The sequence below is a fragment of the Miniopterus natalensis genome, chromosome 17, assembly GCF_054644295.1.
Source record: "Miniopterus natalensis isolate mMinNat1 chromosome 17, mMinNat1.hap1, whole genome shotgun sequence".
NCBI classification, from domain to species: Eukaryota; Metazoa; Chordata; class Mammalia; order Chiroptera; family Miniopteridae; genus Miniopterus; species Miniopterus natalensis.
In genome coordinates, this window is record NC_142097.1 from 23,125,617 (window position 1) to 23,145,258 (window position 19,642).

The window sequence follows — 19,642 nt, forward strand, 5'->3', positions numbered from 1 at the left end:
CTTGTTATGACGAGCATTTGGTCTGATTGCCCTGTGGCCCTGTTAGTTAAATATGGTTTGTAGCTAAGCAGCCAATAAGGAGACACTATCTGACTTTTTGCCCATGTCCTCCTTGAAAATGCTACCTGATCTTTGGCTTTAATTTACAACAACTGATATTAATTTGTTGTAGTAGAATGTAACAAGTCATTTTTGGTGCTTTAACTTTGTGGAAAAACTATTAGCTGGTTTCTGGTGTAAGAAATAGCACAATTACTGTACTATTTGCAAAAACCCCAATTAAAATCAAAACAACAACAAAACCCCTCTGAATTATGGACTAGAAATGAATTGGACAATTTTCGACAACTTGTAATTTGTTAATGGTATATTAGTTTGAAAATGCAAATATTCATGTATGACCCCAATGTTAGTCTGTTACTGATCAAGTATAATGGGATGCTGCTTTATGGTTTTACCTTAGAACTTCAGGGAGCAGACCATGATGGCTCTACATTTGTATTCAAGATAAGCAATTTATCACTGGAATATATTTTGAAAAGTGGACGTCTCTCTCTCTTTCTTTCTTTCTTTCTTTCTTTCTTTCTTTCTTTCTTTCTTTCTTTCTTTCTTTCTTTCTTTCTTTCTTTCTTTCTTTTATTATTATTTTTTTTTAACAATTTTTTTTTTTTAAACGTATCTTTATTGATTTCAGAGAGAGGAAAGGAGGGGAAGAGAGAGAGAGAAACATCAATGATGAGAGTCATTGATCGGCTGCCTAGCCTGCAACTCGGGCATGTGCCCTGACTGGGAATCTAACCCCGATCTCCTGGATCCTAGGTCGATGCTCAACTGCTGAGCCACGCCCGGCTGGGCGGATGTCTATTTCTTTAAACGCTTTGTTAGAAGAACCACAGCTTTTTGGTTACATAAGAGCAGTAGTATCCAATAAAAGTAGAATGCAAGTCACATATGTAATGTTAAAGTTGCTAGTAGCTATATTGAAAGAAATTAAAAGAAATGGGTGAAATTCATTTTAGTAATATATTTTAGTTTACCCAATATATCCAAAATAGTATAATTTCAATATTAATGAGATATTTTACTTTTTTTTTATATTAAGTCTTCAAAATCCAGTGTGTATTTTATACTTAAAGCATATCTCAGTTGGAACCAGCCACATTTCAAGTGTCTAATAGCCACATGTGGGCAGTGGCTACCATATTTCAATATGGTAGGTCTAGAGTTTCAGTACATTCACATTGCAGTAGAATCTACGTAAATTGGCATATTATACAGATTTCTATGCAAATCAGGTCCTGAGAAACATAAGGCAGATCCTGATGCTTTTAGCCTATGAGGTAGATTTTAACTTGGCTCTAATATATACATTTTAAGAGCATTCTAGTGATCTCTGATTTCTTGTTGAGGGTAATACACACCATGTAGCCTGCTGTGAGAAAGAAATCAATCAAGAAGTCCAGTTAAGTGTATGTGTTTGTATGTATTCAGTCTTTCATTAAATATTCTCACTATCCCAGAGAACTATCTCAGTATACTTTGATCTGTACATTCCTTAGTCTTTGGCTATTTTTACAACTCCTTAAGACTACTTGGTCGGTGTCGCTATTTAGAAAGGGGACTGAAGGTTAGCCCGGTTGGTTTGCCATACCTGAACGTTTCCGTGGGGTATTCATTAACCCGAGGACAACATTGTATGCCTGATATTTAGCTTCCCTTCTCTCTCATCCCAGACTGAGAAATTTATAAGACAAAATTACTTTTCGTTGAGTGGGAGAATCCCAGGCAGGTCCTTGTTTATACAACTAAGCCAGTAGTCTTGGAATTATGTGTTGTTCTAAACTGGGAGAGACATGCAGGATCCTTTCCAAAGCATCTTTTATCCCTAATCACAGACCTGACACCTGTGTTGAATACATAGGGTATTTCTAGATTGTTTACCCTACTGGGGCTTGTAGTGACCATATGAACACTTTGGTTTACAGTTGGGACCCCTGATTCCAGCAGGATGGCCCAATGGAATCAGCTACAGCAGCTTGACACACGGTACCTGGAGCAGCTTCATCAGCTGTACAGTGACAGCTTTCCGATGGAGCTGCGGCAGTTCCTGGCCCCTTGGATTGAGAGTCAAGATTGGTAAGTCCTTGAGAAACTCCCCAAATTGTTAGGTTTTGGTTTGCATCAAGAAGCATGATCTGCGCTAGCTTAACTCTGTGCCATTTCATTGAAAACATGTGGGCACAGGTGGTGGGGTAAAAGAGACCAGGAGATAAAGAGGTGCTCTTAGTTGGTATAAACCTTTTCTATATTAGAAGCACACACCGGCAACTGACTTTTGGCATATCAGTCAGCCTGCTTGCTGGTAGATGTTTTCAGGACTGATTTGGATCTTACTGACTTGGAGAGATTCTCTGTGTGCTCTGCCGCTTCAGAGATGTGCTACAGATATTTTTTTGTCTGAATGAGAATTCTGTCATAGGTGTAAGTTTGGGTCCTGCTTCTCATTCCCCTTTAATTAAAGGAGAGAGACACAGAGTAAGAGAAATAGACTTGTTCATAGAGGAGATAATGGCACAGAATTCTAACAACTACTTCTTTCATTCTAAGGTATTCAGATTCACCTATTAATTTTGGTTTAATTCAGGCCTATAACCTAGCTTTTCCCGAATTTGGCGAAGTGCCGGGGAAGTGATTCAGAGCTGTTGGAGATAGGCCATCCTACCCTGGGGTTGCTTATTTGCCACTAATAATCTGACCATAGAGTTGACTGAGAATTTAAAGCAAAACAGCATATCAGCCCACTCAAATATTTTATATCTAGAATAATTGTTTGTAATTATTAAATTGCTGATGTTTATCGTTACTGAGCAAGATAAATCTAAAATGATGAGTGGGCTAAAGTATTGGGTTTGCCATGTTTTTTTCCTCCCTGATGGGGACTTGTGTATGTGTAGATTTCAGAATCATTCTTTATTATTCTTCCTTTTCCTAGGGCTTACGCAGCCAGCAAAGAATCACATGCCACTTTGGTGTTTCATAATCTCCTGGGTGAGATTGACCAGCAGTACAGCCGCTTCCTACAAGAATCAAATGTCCTCTACCAGCACAACCTGCGAAGGATCAAGCAGTTCCTTCAGGTGTGAGGAGTAACCGAGCCAGAGGGGTTTTAGATTTCTTTCCTGGACGGAGTCTCTTCTCAGTTGGCTAAATAATGAGAACCTATCTTGTACTTTAAATAAAAGGAGAAGTAATTAGCCCTTTCTCAAATCTCCATACTTACCCATGAGCATCATTACCTGAAATTTACTTCTTTAGTCCGTTGAAGCAATAGCGTGATTGTTATGTTAATATTACATTAACATGTTAATAATGTGATGCAACCAGGTCTCCTCATAGAAGATGACTTTTATTTACTTATTTATGTATTAATCCTTACCCAAGGATATGCTTAGAGAGAGGAAGGGGGGGGAGAGAGAGAGAGAGAGATAGGGAGAGACAGGGAGAGAGACTGGTTGCATTCCCTACATGCCCTGACTGGGGATTGAACCTGAAACCTAGGTATGTTCCCTGACTGAGAATAGAACCAACAACCCTCTGGTGCACAGGACAACCCTCAACTAACTGAGCTACTCTGGCCAGGCAACTCTTACTTTTAAATGTTAAAGGTTTGTCCATAATTGGGTGCTCCTGGACAAAGTGTGTCACCTCCCTACGAGACCAGGTTAAGACTGTCCAAACAGTCAGATGTGCCTTCTCTCTCAGCAGTGCAGCTCATCATGACTGCCTTTCTTCTCTTCTCCCCTTCAGCTCCCTCGGATTGTAGCCGGGCATTGAGGCCTTTGTTCTATTGTTTCATGCAGTACCTGTAACGCTCAGTTTATGAGGAATTTAGCTTTAAGTCAGCAAAGTTGAGGCCACCCCTGCTTAGCCTATTGCCACTTTTCATTCTCCTTTCCTACTTACAGAGCAGGTATCTTGAGAAGCCCATGGAGATTGCCCGAATTGTGGCCCGGTGCCTTTGGGAAGAGTCGCGCCTCCTCCAGACTGCAGCCACCGCAGCCCAGGTGAGCCTGGGAATAAACATAGTGCTGTTGAAGATGCGCTTCCCTTCCTGTGAATCATAATGCGCTTGCGTATTGGGCCGGTAGGGTGTACCCTGCCCTCCAGGGTAGAAGTGGGTGTTAACTGGGTGTTTGGGGTTTTTTAATTTTATCAACGAAAATAACTTTATTTTTCCCCCTGAGTATATAATGCATTCTTCCCCGTTTTTTGTTGTTGTTGTTATGTTTTTAATTAAAACTTTACAGAAAAGTACAAGGAAGAAAGTTTTTTAAAAAAACATCTGAATTATCACTCCCTCCCTCTATTGTTTCTTCCCAGGAAACCAACATTAACAGTCTGGTATATATCCCTTCACACCTTTCTCCAAACAGTCTGGTATATATCCCTTCACACCTTTTCCAGGCTCATATAAACTATATAAAGCATGCACACACGTTATATTTAAAGAGGTTTACTTCCCTTCATCTTGCTTTCTTCATTTAATATTCTATCATGTAAAGCTTTCTAAGGCAAGTAATATAAAGCTAACTCATTTTTTCATTCGCTGCGTTATATATAGTCTGTGATGTAGCATTGCTGTAATTTATTCAGTTATTCCCCCTTCAGTAGACATCCACTTCATTGTTTTTTCCCCATTATAAATACTACTGTGGTGTCTCTCTCTATATCTTTATATATTTATGCTTTGGTTTCTCTATGATAGATTTCTAGGCTGTTTTTATAAGTAAAGTTGTTTTAGAACACAGCCACACACATTACTGTGCGCATCATCTGTGGCTGCTTTTGTATTGCAAGGGCAGGACTGAGTACTTGTGGCGGGGACTATCTTACCCACAAAGCCAACAATATTTACCACTTTGCCCTTAGAAAGTCTGTAGCCCCTGACATAGAGCTACCAGTTGGATATCTGAGGCCTCAACCCAGGCCTCACCGTTATTTTCTCTGTTTACATCGTCTGGCATATTCTTAAGTGTCTTAAGGGTGTAGCACAGGGAGACAGGAGGACGTGTAGACATGATCTCTGCTACCAGGGCTTTTGGTCTAGTTGGGATTATAGGTGCACAGACACTCAATGTGAGAAAAACGTACAGGAGGATGTGAGTCATTTCGCCTAGGGAAGTTGAATAATGTTACCCGGGAGAGCAAAACTTTGCAGAGTTCGAAGGTGAATGGGTGCAGGTGTGCTTGGGCAGAAACTTCGCAGAGTTTGAAGGTGAATGGGTGCAGGTGTGCCTGGCTGAGTGGACAGTGTGTGGGGAAGCAGAGTGTGAAAACATGCTGTATCGGGGGAAGAGTGGGTGGTTTGGGGTGATTGAAGCACAGGAAAGGAAGGTTTAAGTTGTTATGAGATAGTGTGAAACATCTGTGCTGGGCTGAGATGTTTATACTTGGAAGCAGTGGGAGACCATAATTTACAAAGGTATTAGAGACAGGTTTCTGGAGATGATAGTTAATCACATCTATTTTCCCCCTGTAAGCACAGTACCAATTGAGAAGTAGACATGGGAGTTGAATATTGATTAAAATATCGGCTGTATTGTTGGTAAAACAAGACTGGAAAGCATGGCCTAGGTGGGTAACCATATGATGCCTGCCCCCTGAGTTAGATCTTGGGGTGGAGAGATTGGGTTTATAGAGCAGCACTTCCTCCACCATCCATATGGAGCTTCAGAGACCATAGACTCACACCCACTGAACCCCGAGATGGGCCTCTAGAACTGCTTCTAGAGACCAGGCCCTCACTCCTGCCCCAGTGTGCCCCAGGAAGACAAGAGTGGGAGGAGGCACCAGCTTGAGTGCCAGGTTCCTTGAAGACCTCTGTGTGTAGTCTTTCTCTCAATGTCACCAATCAGATGAGTCTCCCCCTATGAAGAGAATAAGTAGGGGTGGAGGTAGCCTTCTCAAAACTTCTTTTTTTTTAAAAAAAATATATCTTTATTGATTTCAGAGAGAAGAAAGGTGACGGAGAGAGAGAGAAACATCAATGATGAGAGAGTCATTGATCGGCTGCCTCCCGCACGCCCCCAACTGGGGATTGAGCCCACAACCTGGGCATGTGCCCTGACCGGGAATCGATCCCCAATCACCTGGATCCTAGGTCAACGCTCAACCGCTGAGCCACGCCTGGCTGGGCCTTCTCAAAACTTCTGAGGGAAGTTTGAATTCTGTGGGCTTGGGTAGGGACCATAGGACAGGGAGAGAATGGTTCCCTCTAAAACTGGCATGTTTAGATCTATTTGGGAGACTTCTGATAGCAGTGTACAGATCAGATTAGAAGTGAGAGATTAGAGGCAAAAAGATCAATAGTTGGGGTTGAAATTGAGCCGGTGGCAAATAGAGATCGATTTGAGATTATAGAATACAGAGCCAGGAGGATTTGGTGACTCTGAAATCAAAGACAGTTGGGAATTTCTAACTTGGAGCACTGGGTATATAATATCTTTCCTGGACTCTCAATTCTGTTCCATTGATTGGTATCTCTGCCCTACACCAGTACCACAGCTTTTACATGGTCTTTTAAAATTTATTTTATCACAAGCTATATCCTATTACTTTGACAAAACTTATCATTTCTAAGTTTCATGTGCTATTTGACCGTTTGAAGGTACCAGCCTCCTCTACTACCCTAAGATACTATCTCTTGATACAGCATTTCACCCCAAGACAAAATGGTTATTTACTATACCACAGAAATGTATTGGACACGACATACATTTAAAGAGGCATCTAAAATCTGCTGTCATAAGTTGTTCTGAAGTTTTTTACATACTTACCTAGAATAAGTTTTTAGAAGATAGGGACCATGTTTTAGCTCAGCATGTGGTCTCCTAGTGCAATACACAGAGTAGGTTTATAGTGTGACCTAGAGGTAAAAGGCCAAGGACACAGGTAAAACTATGCGAGAGCTTCCTAGACACCATACCGACAGCGCCTGGAGAGTGCCGGCCCCTGCTGAGCTGCTCCTTACAATGCCTGGCACGCTGCCTCTGTCACCCTTCCCCTCACAGTGGCAGCAGCGTCTCAGGCCAAACTGGAAGGGTAGTGGAGTGGGATGAAGATTGGACAGAGGTATTTTTCTCCCCGTATTTCCTACATTCACTTGTGTGTCAACTGCCCTTTTTTGGCAGCAAGGGGGCCAGGCCAACCACCCCACAGCTGCTGTGGTAACAGAGAAGCAGCAGATGCTGGAGCAGCACCTGCAGGATGTTCGCAAGCGAGTACAGGTAAAGCAGGTCTGGGGACAATAACCCTTTCCTTGGGGATATTGCCTGTGGGTTCTGCCTGTATCTTTTGAGGTTTTTGGCCTTGTTTTCATTCTTCTCGGAGACTTTCTTTTCTCTCTCCCCAAGGAAATATTTTCTACTTCTGTTTATTTGTTTGCTTGTTTTAACAGGATCTAGAACAGAAAATGAAAGTGGTGGAGAACCTCCAGGATGACTTTGATTTCAACTATAAAACCCTCAAGAGTCAAGGAGGCAAGTGAATATTAGAGACGTTAAAAATCTCCTGTAGAAAGTGAGTTTGTGTTACTTGAGTTTCAGGACTTACTTGTCTTGACTGTGTTCAGACTTTGGGGGTGGGCGTCCTTAAGGACTGTTGTTGCTTGAGGGAACCTAGTTACTAAGCATAGGAGTGTTCCCTCAGGTCAAAGAGTTTTTCCTTCCTCCATAGACATGCAAGATCTGAATGGAAACAACCAGTCAGTGACCAGGCAGAAGATGCAGCAGCTAGAACAGATGCTAACTGCGCTGGACCAGATGCGGCGAGTAAGAGTGTGGGACAACTCCCCCTGCATGTCTTACTCGCTAAGGGATCTCGGCATCTCGTGGCAGAACCTGTCTGGTTTCCAAGTTCCTTCTCTGGACTTGACCACAGCGTGTGGTTAGAGATGGAAATGTTTTCTGACTTTGTTTTGGTTTCCAACCAGAGCATCGTGAGTGAGCTGGCAGGGCTTTTGTCAGCTATGGAGTATGTGCAGAAAACTCTCACGGACGAGGAGCTGGCTGACTGGAAGAGGCGACAACAGATTGCTTGCATTGGAGGCCCTCCCAACATCTGCTTAGATCGTCTAGAAAACTGGTAAAAGATGAAAGAGAAGTTTTTCCTTTCCTTCTAGAAAGCTGTGCTAAATTATGGTCATAACTGCAGGCCCAAAGAGTTGGTACTGTAATTCAAAGGTGGGGACTTTTTGTCTAGAAAACTGGTAAAAGATGAAAGAGAAGTTTTTCCTTTCCTTCTAGAAAGCTGTGCTAAATTATGGTCATAACTGCAGGCCCAAAGTGTTGGTATTATATCTCAAAGGTGGGGACTTTTACATAGTCAAATTTAGCTCTAAGAGTTAAAGCTTTCACTTTATTTGGACAGTTTTTAAAATAAAAATATTTATATTACTGTATTTTAAACCTGTTTTATAATTTAAATAAAGCTTTTGGTTTAACTATTTAATGCACTAAATTTTAAACAAGTTTTTTTTGTTTTTGTTTTTTAATTGATTTTAGAGAGGAAGGGATGGGGGGAGAGAGAGAGAAACACTGATCTATTGCCCCCTGCACACACCCTGACTGGGGATCGAACCTGCAACCTGGGTATGTGCCCTGACTGGGAATTGAACCCGCCACCTTTTGGTATATGGGACAATACTCCAACCAGCTTAGCCATACTGGTCAGGGCCAGACTAAATGTTAAGCTTTAGTTACTTTAATAATCTAAAATGACACAAACTCTTTATAAGGGAATAAAGTTCAAATCCAGAAAATTAATAAAGAGAAGAAAAGTATTTTAACATTGAATTATTCAGTTACCTACAGTTAAGATGCTGGTGACCATCACTCTAGACAGCGATTATTAAATACACATAAAGGTAGAAATCTGAACGTTTTCACATGAGTAGAATTGTTCTTTATATGCTCTTCTATAGTCTGCTCTCTTACACATTCATCTAGCACATCTTTATGAGCACCCCTGATATGCATGGCCCAATAATGAATGGGTTGCACTAGCTAAATAAACCAGGAGAAACTTATATGGGGAACCCAGATACACAGGTCATGAGATTGGAAATTTAGGGTAACTCTAGAGTGAGAATGCCTGTTTGTTCATATCCTCACTAACCCTGAGTTTCATTAATTTACTGAAAGCAGTTTAAATGCTTTCTGATGAGGGAACCAAAAAACTGAAGTTCTGAGAATAGGAGAATGTAAGTGCCAGAAGGGAGTCAGGAACTCAGAAGTCCCATCAGCTGTCCTGTCCCATCCCTGCCCCCTCTCCCAGTGTCTTTCACTTTCTCTCTTTGAGGTCTTTTAGTCTTTACTAAACTAGTGGTAGGAGAGACACTAATATTTTCTATCCTTGGGGACAGACTTAATCAGTCTTTGTCTCCCCTGTCCACTTTTTCTTTGTGCATGTTACAATATTTTGAAACATAATGTCATGTCCTATCCTGTGATCCACTGAAAGCTGATGTTGAAAGAGCTCATGGGGATCATGCAGTTCAACACCTTCTCTCACGCAAGGAGTCATTAAACCCCACAATGGCGAAGGGATTTGGCCAAGCTTGCAGATAGTGAATGGCAGAGCTAACTCAACCCATCTTCTCAGGGTGTTTTTACCTCCTATGTTTCCCTAGTCCTCGCATTTTGGTACAAGGATAAGTTAGGATAAAAAAGTGTGTGCGAAATTCCATATTTCATGTTCTCCATGTGTGGGTTCGATTACTTGTCACTTTCCCATGGTAACTGCTAAATATCTCCTCCTAGAATAAGTAGTGACACTTCTTCCTCTGTGCCTGGCTCCCTGTTTGAAATGTAAAATTTTAGGAAGGGACTATTTTAAAAAGGCAAAATGAATTCCCCTTTTCTTTATTTAATGAATAATAAAACCCCCCTTTTCTTATTTAATGCCGCTGAATTGTACACGCACAAATGGTAAAGTTCATGTTACATATATTTTACCACGATAAAAAAGCCCCCCTTTCTTATTTTAGGGGGCTGCGTAGTAGTGCTTATCTCTGTGGTATTCCCTTGCCCCTCTCATTTTCCCATGTACCCTCCCTTAGGTAACTGGTAGCTTTCTTATTTTATTGACAGGATAACCTCATTAGCAGAGTCTCAACTTCAGACCCGCCAACAAATTAAGAAACTGGAGGAGTTGCAGCAAAAAGTTTCCTACAAAGGGGACCCAATTGTACAGCATCGGCCAATGCTGGAGGAGAGAATTGTGGAGCTCTTTAGAAACTTAATGAAAAGGTAACTTAGAATCCTTGTCCCTTCCCCTCATCGCCCCCCACCCCCCAAATTGCCTCCTTAAACGGGAGATTGGCTCACTTCAGAGGCACGGGGTGCGGACTGGCCCAGGGCCCAGCGTGGGAACTGCCGCCCTTTCTGTTTCAGTGCCTTCGTGGTCGAGCGGCAGCCCTGCATGCCCATGCATCCCGACCGGCCGTTAGTCATCAAGACCGGCGTCCAGTTTACTACGAAAGTCAGGTGGGCCACCGCACGTCCACTTTGGGTAGCTATTTTGTTGAGAGACGTTCTTAGGACGAGAGCAGAGTTGGTGGCCAGGGTTGTTCCTCACAGGGCTCACAGGCGGTACTGTGGCGGGTATGGAATTTATTGGTGTTATAGCGCCTTGCTCTTTGTTTCGGCTGTCAAAAGCTAAGGAACGGTCATCTTTTTGAGGTTACCGGGGCATGTTCCTATGATTCCAGTCCTATAGTCTGAGACCACGGTGTCTCCTTCTGCCCTGCAAAAGGGCAAAGTAATACCCATCGTTTTCTGTTATTTGAGCCTACTTTTCCCTGAGGATTTTAAAGGAAAAAGTAATGCTTAGTGATATAGAAGCTAAGGGTGACCACAGGGCAGGTGGGTGGCGGGCCCGCAGGGTGGAGTGTTACTTTCACACTCAAGTCAGACAGGTATGCTGGGGTTTGCCCTTCTGCAGTGAAATTTCCCCCCTTAGAAATTTGGACTGGTGTTGGGTTTCAGGTTTAATAGAAAGAAAACCAGCTGTAGAGCATGTATTCCTGTAATATTTTTTATGAAATGGCTTTTATTGTCCTTTGAATCTCATAACTTTGTCCAAGTTCTTAGTCCTTAGGCTTTTTTTCAGTACCTTTTGACTAAAGGGGTAATGCTTAACTTAAGATCAAAGATGGTACTGGCAGGAAGAGGAATTGCAGATTGTCATTTACATATTCACCTCCTAGAACTGGAGAGTTATGAATTTTATATTTCTTTAGCTAGAAGTTGCTAGGGGACCCTACTGACTTTGTGTGTGTGTGTGTGTGTGTGTGTTTTGCTCAGGAACTTTTCTTTTCTTTTTAAATAGATTGCTGGTCAAATTCCCCGAGTTAAATTATCAGCTTAAAATTAAAGTGTGCATTGACAAGTAAGTACTCCTTATCTTAGCTCTTTTTTCTCTTTTTCAAACGACAGAGAAATGAGAACTTTGACAGATATCATGTGAACTTAAGAGACTTATCTCCATTCAGAGATCTTTGCTTTTTTGAACAAAAGTTTTCATAGGACTTGTAGTGCACTGTCATTTACGTGCCTGAACAAAACCACAGAGCTAGCGGTACAGATTTGAGTTGTGATTGCTAATGTGACTTGGAGTCCCTCTTTTTCTTTAATTTTTTACTTGTAAATGTAATTTATTTATATTATATAAAACTGAGACTATATGGGGAAAATGGAGTTTTTAAGTTGTTCTACACTTTACCATGATGGAATAATTTTCAAAATTTGACAATACCTTTCAAAAATTAAAATGCAGCCCTGGCCGGTGGCTCAGTGATTAGAGCGTCAGCCTGCATGCCGAACGGTCGAGGGTTCGATTTGCAGCCAAAGGCATGTGCCTGAGTTGCAGGTTCGCTTCCCGCCCGTGCAGGAGGCAGCTGGTCGATGTGTCTCTCCCACATGGATGTTCCTCCCTCCCTCCCTCCCTCCCTCCCTCCCTCCCTCCCTCCCTCCCTTTTACTCTCTTTAAAAAACAATGGAAAAAATATCCTCAGATAAGGATTAACAAATGAAAAACTTTAAATTAACTTACCCTTTGAGAGATTAGAAAAGAGAAAATGTTTTCTCGTTTTTAGGTAATATAATTATTTATCTGGACATTTCATCAGAATGAACTGGAAAATAATTACTAATGAAATAAGGGACTTGAGGAAGGCAGTAGGTTTAAAAAATTAGTAAACAAAAATTAATAACTTTATATATTAGCATTAACCAGTTAGAAATTATAATTGAAAAATGATCTCGCAATAAGCAAAAAAAATAAAACTACATTTGATAAGCTTAAACGAAATCTTTAAGATCTATTTGAAGAAAACATGACATTTTAGTGAGGAAGGGATATTGTAAAAAGTGATGAGACAAATCATATTCCTGAATTATAGACTTCTAATTTTATTATAAAGATGTTGATTCTTTTCAGTTAATACAACACCAACCAAAATGCAAATAGGATTTTTCCTATGAGATTTTTAAAAACTCTTGACTTGCTTTTCAGGTTGCATTTTAGATGGAAAAAAATAAGCACAGATAGTTTTTTTAAAAGAATTTATTTTATTTTTAATTATGGTAAAAAAATTAACTTTAAAAAAAAAAGTCTTTATTGATTTCAGAGAGAGAAAGAGAGAGAAACATCAACGATGATTGGCTGCCTCCTGCACACCCCCAACTGGGGATCGAGCCCGCAACCCGGGCATGTGCCCTGACTGGGAATTGAACCCTGATCTCCTGGATCCTAGGTCGATGCTCAACCGCTCAGCCACGCCTAGCCAGGCAAAATTAACTATTTTTAAGTGTATATAGTTCAGTATTGTTGAGTGTTTTCACATTGTTGTAAACAGATCCTTTTCATCTTGCAAAATCAAAACTATATTCATTGCACAACAAATCCCCATTTTCCTCTTATCCTAGCTCCTGGCAACCACCATTCTACTTTCAAAAACATCTTTTAAAAATAATGGGGCCTGGCCAGGGGTGGCTCAGCGATTGAGCATTGACCTAGGATCCAGGAGATTGGGATTCAATTCCCAGTCAGGGCACATGGCTGGGTTGTGGGCTCGATCCCCAGTTGGGGGCATGCAGGAGGCAGCTGATCAATGAGGACTCTCATCATTGATGTTTCTGTCTCTCTGTCTCCCTCTCCCTTTCTCTCTCTGAAATCAATAAAGATATATTTAAAATAATAATAATAATGGGGGGTAGTATGAGAAGCTGCCCTACTAGATATTAAAGTGTATTATAAAGTTTCAGTTATTAAATGAGTATGTTACTAGTATAGGAATAAACTGATCATTGAAACAAAATTCTAAGCCCAGAAATAGACTTCAGATTTATATATAAGGAATTAATGTATGTTTTAAATGGTATCTCAAATCAGTGAGGAAAGGATGCATTAATCAGTAAGTGGTTTTGACACAACTTGGTATTGGGGGATTCAAGTGAGGAGTTAGTTTTATTTTTTACTGTTCATGAGAGTAAATTCCAGATATATTTACATGTTTAAAACAAAAGTATCTTAAAAGCATAGAAGAATGTATAATGTGATTGTAGTAAAATGGTAGAACCACTTTGGAAAATAGTCAGTCTCCTAAAAATTTAAATATCCACCTACCCTATGACCCAACCTTTCCACGACTTGGTATTAAACAAAGAGAAATAAAAACATATGTCCACAAAAAGAGTTGTACACAAGAGTCCATGAGTGAAATAAATGAAATAATCCAGGCCAAGAAAAAAGAATACATACTGTGTGTTTCCATTTATGTGAAATTCTAGAAATACAAATGAATCACAGTAGTGACTAAAAGCGAATCACTGGTTGCCTGGGGACAGGGGTGGGGTGGAGTGTGGGATTAGGGAATGGATTGCAAATGGTATGAGGAAACTTTGGTAATGATAGATATATTCATTATCTTGATTGGGCTGATGTTTTCACACGTGTATATAGTATATATACATATATCAAACCGTATCAAATTGTACACTTTAAGTAATACAGTTTCTTGTTCGTCAATTATACATCAAAGTTGTAATACAAAAAACAACGTTTTTTTTTTAAAAAAAGAAACATAGGTTAGACAGGGAGACTTTCCTGATAATGAGGACTCTTAAGTTCTAAAATGCAATATATGGAAATATATCTTCTGAATGGTTTAGAAATTGATCAATTTTCTTCTGTAAGCCCACTTGGAATGCACTATTTAGTAAATAGTGGCTATTATTCTAAGAATGTAAGTGAATATGTAGCAATGGAGAAGGACTTTTAAACAGTATAAAATAATAAAAAAGGAAAAGACCAAGAAATGTGACTATATAAAAATACTATATATTAAAAAACATAGAATTAAAGGACAGTGAACACACTGGGAATAGCATATTAAGTGTGATGCTCTGAATTGCAGGTAACAGTAAACCTTTACAGGAAATCCAGTGTGACTTAAATAATAAGAAAGCCTGCTACCCAGTATAACTGGAAATGCAGAGTTAGGGCAAGTTCCTGATGGTGAAATCAGTGACTCACTGATGGCATCAGGGACCCAGAGTCTTTTGTCCCTTCTCTGTCATCATAGGCATCACCTGCATTGCAAGGTTCCCTTCTGGATTGCAACATAGTTGCTTGTATTAAAGCCGCATGCTTCCTTTCTCATGTTCTGCTGAAGCTATGGAATATAAATCCTACCTGAGATGAATTCCTTCCCAGCCTGATTATGACCATGTAGGTCGTGTCCCCATCCCTCTGGACCACTGCACTGTGGGCGTGCTGCACTCTGATGGTCCTCATGGTCAGGATGCCCTGGAGGTGCGGATAGAAAGGGTACATGAGCAGAATCAAAGTTCTGTTAGGAAGGGGCAGCTGATATTGGGAAGGCAACTGTCTGTCTACTACTTAAGCATGTACAGGGTTGTTATATTTCACATATAAAATGCAATTGAATAGTTTATAGAAATTCCCAGCAGCAAAGCAGTGTTTCTATCAGAGGAAATTACAGGTGTTTAAAGTAGATTTTTTGAAGAAACAGGGGGCCTGTTTTATTAACACTGCTTTGTGTTTTTAACAGAGACTCTGGGGATGTAGCAGCTCTCAGAGGGTGAGTTCAGCCGACAGGCTTACTTTTGTTCTGTTTTATTCTAACTTTGTCCTCTGGTCACTCAGTCACTTATGTGCTTGTTTTTTCTCCTGTGATTCAGATCCAGGAAATTTAACATTCTGGGCACAAACACAAAAGTCATGAACATGGAAGAATCCAACAATGGCAGCCTCTCTGCAGAATTCAAACACTTGGTACGCAGGAGAAACCTGGTCCCCCCTCCTCCAAGGGCCTCTGGCGGAGGGAGAGGGTAGGGGACAGCCTCACCTGACAGAGGTGCTCTTTGCTTTTTTTTATAGACCCTGAGAGAGCAAAGATGTGGTAATGGGGGCCGAGCCAATTGTGACGTAAGTTTTTTTGGGTTGAAAGCCAGCTGGGAGGTTTTCTTTGAGGGGGAGAGAAAAAGGGCCCAGAATTAGAGATACATCAGAAGTCTCATCTGCCTGAGTCCTCTGGCTTGGAGCATTTCCTTGATTGTCCCAGGAGTTAGCACTCCATTAAGTAGGAGTGGAAAGTCCCTTGCTGGGTTACCCACACCCATTTAGTAGGAAAGAAGCCTGCCACCTGGCCTGGGGCTTTCCAAAGTTCTCTTCCAGCTTCTGCCAGCTGACAGTGCCTGGCTCCATTTTTTTCTTTCTTTTTTTTCTTTTTTAAGTATATCTTTATTGATTTCAGAGAGAGAAAGGGAGAGGGAGAGAGAGATAGAAACATCAATGATGAGAGAGTCATTGATTGGCTGCTTCCTGCGCACCCCCCACTGGGGATCGAGCCCGCAACCCAGGCACGTGCCCCGACTAGAATCAAACCTCAGTCTCCTGGATCCTAGGTTGACGCTCAACCGCTGAGCCATGCCAGCCGGGCTTGGCTCCATTTTTGATGACTTGCTTTTCTCACTGAGGTGGGATAAAAGGTTGTAACAAATCTGAGTTAAACAGGTTTAAAAAGGAAAAGAGAAAAACCTATCTGTTCTTTATCCCCCTTATTTCCTCTCTGCCTCCCATTGATTCAGATGATTGGATTCTTAGTGTCAAGAATAAACTTTAAAGAAAAAATAGGTAAATGTAACCAAAATTAGTTTTTAATCTTTTAAAGAAATTATGACACCCTGTTCTTTTTCTGATATTTGTCCCCAAGCCATTTTTCTTTCTCTAAAACTTAGCAGGCCTTAAAAAAAAAACAAAAATGAATTGAATTTATAATGCTTGACAGTAAAGAGTGAAGTAGTTTATGTGAAATGTTATGGAAAAATGTATGTGGCATGTTTGTTTAGAAAAAATCATGATGCGAAATATTCCAAGTAGTATATTAGTATATTCATTTAAAAAATAGATGACACTTTATTGCATGTTCATGTATGCATTAAAAAATTCTAAAGGAGTATACACTGAGCAGTGCTTATCTATTTGTGCTGCGATTAGTATCTGATGCTACTCTATACTATCTCTGTAATATTTGCATTTTAAACTGAGCACATATTACTTTTTTAATCAGAAAAGGAATATTTTAAAAATGAATTGGAATTCAAGTTCTTAGAATTTATTGGTAACTCTTGTTCAAAATAAGGTTGCTGTACTGCTAGTGGGAGTATAAATTGTTAGAGTGCCTTTGGAAAACAATTTGGCATTATAAAATGAACATACCTTATAAACCAGCAGTGCCACTCCTGGGATTTAACAATAGAGGAACCTTTGCACATGTGTACCAGGAGGCATGTACAAATGTCACAGCTGACTGATGATAAACCCTGAATACAACTCATAAATACCTGTCACACTTGGATGGGTAAATGATTTGTGGTGTGGTCATATCACGGAATACTACACAACAGTGAAAATGAACAAATTACTGATGCACACAACCACAAGGGTGCGATAAATGAGTCACCAAAGAATACATAGGGTATGATTCCATATGTATAAGGTTCACAAACATCTAAAACTAAACAACATGTACACTTTTTAGAGATATAACTATGGCCAAACCATAAAGAAAAGCTAGGAAATTATAAACCTAAAAGACAAAAGAGCAGTTATAGCGGAGTGTAGGGAGGGACAGGGATAGGATTGGGGAAGGACACCTGGAAAATCTCAGTGGTAATGGCCTTTTCCTTAAACTGGGTGACGGGTACACAGGCATTCATTGTTTTGATATTCTTTGTGCCTTACCCATTTTATAAATGACCTATTGGATCTCTTTAATATTATAAAACTCAGTAAAAGATCAGGTTGAGGATCGAAGCATTGGAGAGTCTTAGTGTTAAAGAGAGCATATGCATAGAGTTGTGGCCCTGGCAGTTTGTTCGTGGCCACCTTCGTGCAGCATGGTTGTGGCATGTTACTCCCCTGAACCGTGGCTGTTAGTACCGAGTGTCCTTCTTGATATTGTAGGCCTCCCTGATTGTGACCGAGGAGCTGCACCTGATCACCTTTGAGACTGAGGTGTATCACCAAGGCCTCAAGATTGACCTAGAGGTGAGTTCCACCACAGAATGGGGACAGCACAGCACACAGGGGTGATTCCGGAAGAGAACTCCTAGTTGGGATTTTTGCTATAGAAGGTGGAGTGATGACTGTAAGGCACTGTGTTCATTTTTGCTTATTTTTCTCAAAAAAAAAAAAAAATCTTTAATATCCCGTCTGAGAGTATAGTCTTGCTTGAGTGCTTAGAAGATATCTATATATTCAGCTTTAAGAAAACTTGATAGGAAAACCTGTGTTTAGAAATTGATGGTAGCTAATTTCTCAAGTTTGGGCGAAACAGTCTTTAAACAGCCAATGTTTTTAGTATACAGAAAATCATGGCCTCTGCATTCTCTTTTCCTAACTTTCTTGATCTTTAAATGAAAGATACCCCTGAAAAAGCAGGAATCCTAGTCTTTGGTTTCTGGGACCTCTCTGTTTAATGGCAGATACAGCTTCTATTCTTAAAAATCTGTGGACTGTGAGTCCAGCTTTGAGCAAGTCAGGTTTTACAGGTTCCTGGTTATGGTCAGACAACAACCTGAGTCCTGTGGCCTGTGGCCAGCATTCTTCCTACTCCCGTGGCAGTGGGCATGGTTTACTGCATGGCCTTTTATTCCGAACCCCAGGAGATATTGGTGAAGAGATTTTTGAAGCCATGAGGCCTTCTACCCCCACCCCACCTAATTCATCTCCCACTTACTCCACAGACCCACTCCTTGCCAGTGGTGGTGATTTCCAACATCTGTCAGATGCCAAATGCCTGGGCATCCATCCTGTGGTATAACATGCTGACCAACAACCCCAAGGTTAGTGCCTTGTCCTCTGGAAGGAAACCTGCCTTCTCTTCTGACTCCTCACTGCCCAGAGGTGGTTGTGGTACCTTGTGCAGGTCCTCGAGCACCGCCCTGTCATCTAAATGAACAAATGTGTTATTTTCAATAGAACGTGAACTTTTTCACGAAGCCCCCAATTGGAACCTGGGATCAGGTGGCCGAGGTGCTGAGCTGGCAGTTCTCTTCCACCACGAAGCGAGGGTTGAGCATCGAGCAGTTGACTACACTGGCAGAGAAACTCCTAGGTCAGCATTTTGCCTCTAATCCCTCCTGCTCTCCTCAGAAAAGGATCCTGGCCTTCATTTAGGAAAGTTTACTGAGCAAGGCTCTGTGCCAGGGCCAGGAAATATGTGCTCCTGCAGGTGGGGAAGTTAGGTGCGGAGGAAGTTTGCCTCCTGGTGATCATTCTTACAAGGTGGAAGGCAGATTTCTTTTCTTTCGGTGGCATCTCCCTTACCCTCCCAGTGCATGTTAGAAAATGTAGCTATAGGCTTGACATTCCTGTCCATTTTTTCAATAAACTGTAGGTTTGTTTTTAAAAATCTTAGTAGAATATTTTATGTGCTACCCAGGCTATAAATAGCTTTGTCCTGTGTTGCCACTAAATGTGGCCCTGTGACCCCAGGTGTCAGCTTATTAGTATGCTGCTGGTCCCCAGGCCACCACACAAGGCTAGAGGAAAGCAGGGGGGATTTGGTACATCACCTACCACCTCTGCTGGGCTAAACAACAACTCAGGGAGGAGGGGGTCCAATGATGAGGTTGTGTGTGTGTGTGTGTGTGTGTGTGCACGCACATGCCAGCAACCTTCAAATACATGAAAACCAATGGTTTCATGGCTCATTGTAGATGTATATGAGTTGTGTTCTGTTTTAAGAAGTAAGATCTTGCCCTGGTGGCTCAGTTGTTTGGGGAGCGTTGTCCCAATACACTTGGGTTATGGGTTCAACCCCTGGTCAGGGTGAGTATAGGAGTCAACTAATGAATGCATGAATGGGTGGGACAACAGATTGATGTTTCTCTCTCTCTCTTCCTCTCTCTCTAAAATCAATAGATTAAAAAAAAGAAATAACATCTTCATTTAAAGCTGGAAATTATACTATTTATTCTTTTTCCCTTTTAGGACCTGGTGTGAACTATTCAGGGTGTCAGATCACATGGGCTAAATTTTGCAAAGTAAGCAA

General features: G+C 41.0%; 1 protein-coding gene across 4 annotated transcripts in view; it reads left to right on the forward strand.

Moving 5' to 3' along the window:
- The window catches only part of STAT3 (signal transducer and activator of transcription 3), a 54,608-nt gene that overhangs the window by 26,831 nt on the left and 8,135 nt on the right, over nt 1-19,642 (forward strand). For all 4 annotated transcript variants that reach the window (XM_016202191.2, XM_016202192.2, XM_016202189.2 and 1 more), the window contains exons 2-18: nt 1,986-2,136; nt 2,993-3,137; nt 3,966-4,064; nt 7,191-7,286; nt 7,457-7,538; nt 7,735-7,829; nt 7,991-8,142; nt 10,149-10,307; nt 10,452-10,544; nt 11,389-11,448; nt 15,134-15,163; nt 15,264-15,357; nt 15,463-15,510; nt 17,551-17,634; nt 18,333-18,431; nt 18,568-18,703; nt 19,582-19,634. In XM_016202191.2, coding sequence (XP_016057677.1) covers nt 2,009-2,136; nt 2,993-3,137; nt 3,966-4,064; nt 7,191-7,286; nt 7,457-7,538; nt 7,735-7,829; nt 7,991-8,142; nt 10,149-10,307; nt 10,452-10,544; nt 11,389-11,448; nt 15,134-15,163; nt 15,264-15,357; nt 15,463-15,510; nt 17,551-17,634; nt 18,333-18,431; nt 18,568-18,703; nt 19,582-19,634 — 1,653 coding nt within the window. In that variant the 5' untranslated portion in view covers nt 1,986-2,008. The remainder of the gene's footprint in view (nt 1-1,985; nt 2,137-2,992; nt 3,138-3,965; nt 4,065-7,190; nt 7,287-7,456; nt 7,539-7,734; nt 7,830-7,990; nt 8,143-10,148; nt 10,308-10,451; nt 10,545-11,388; nt 11,449-15,133; nt 15,164-15,263; nt 15,358-15,462; nt 15,511-17,550; nt 17,635-18,332; nt 18,432-18,567; nt 18,704-19,581; nt 19,635-19,642) is intronic.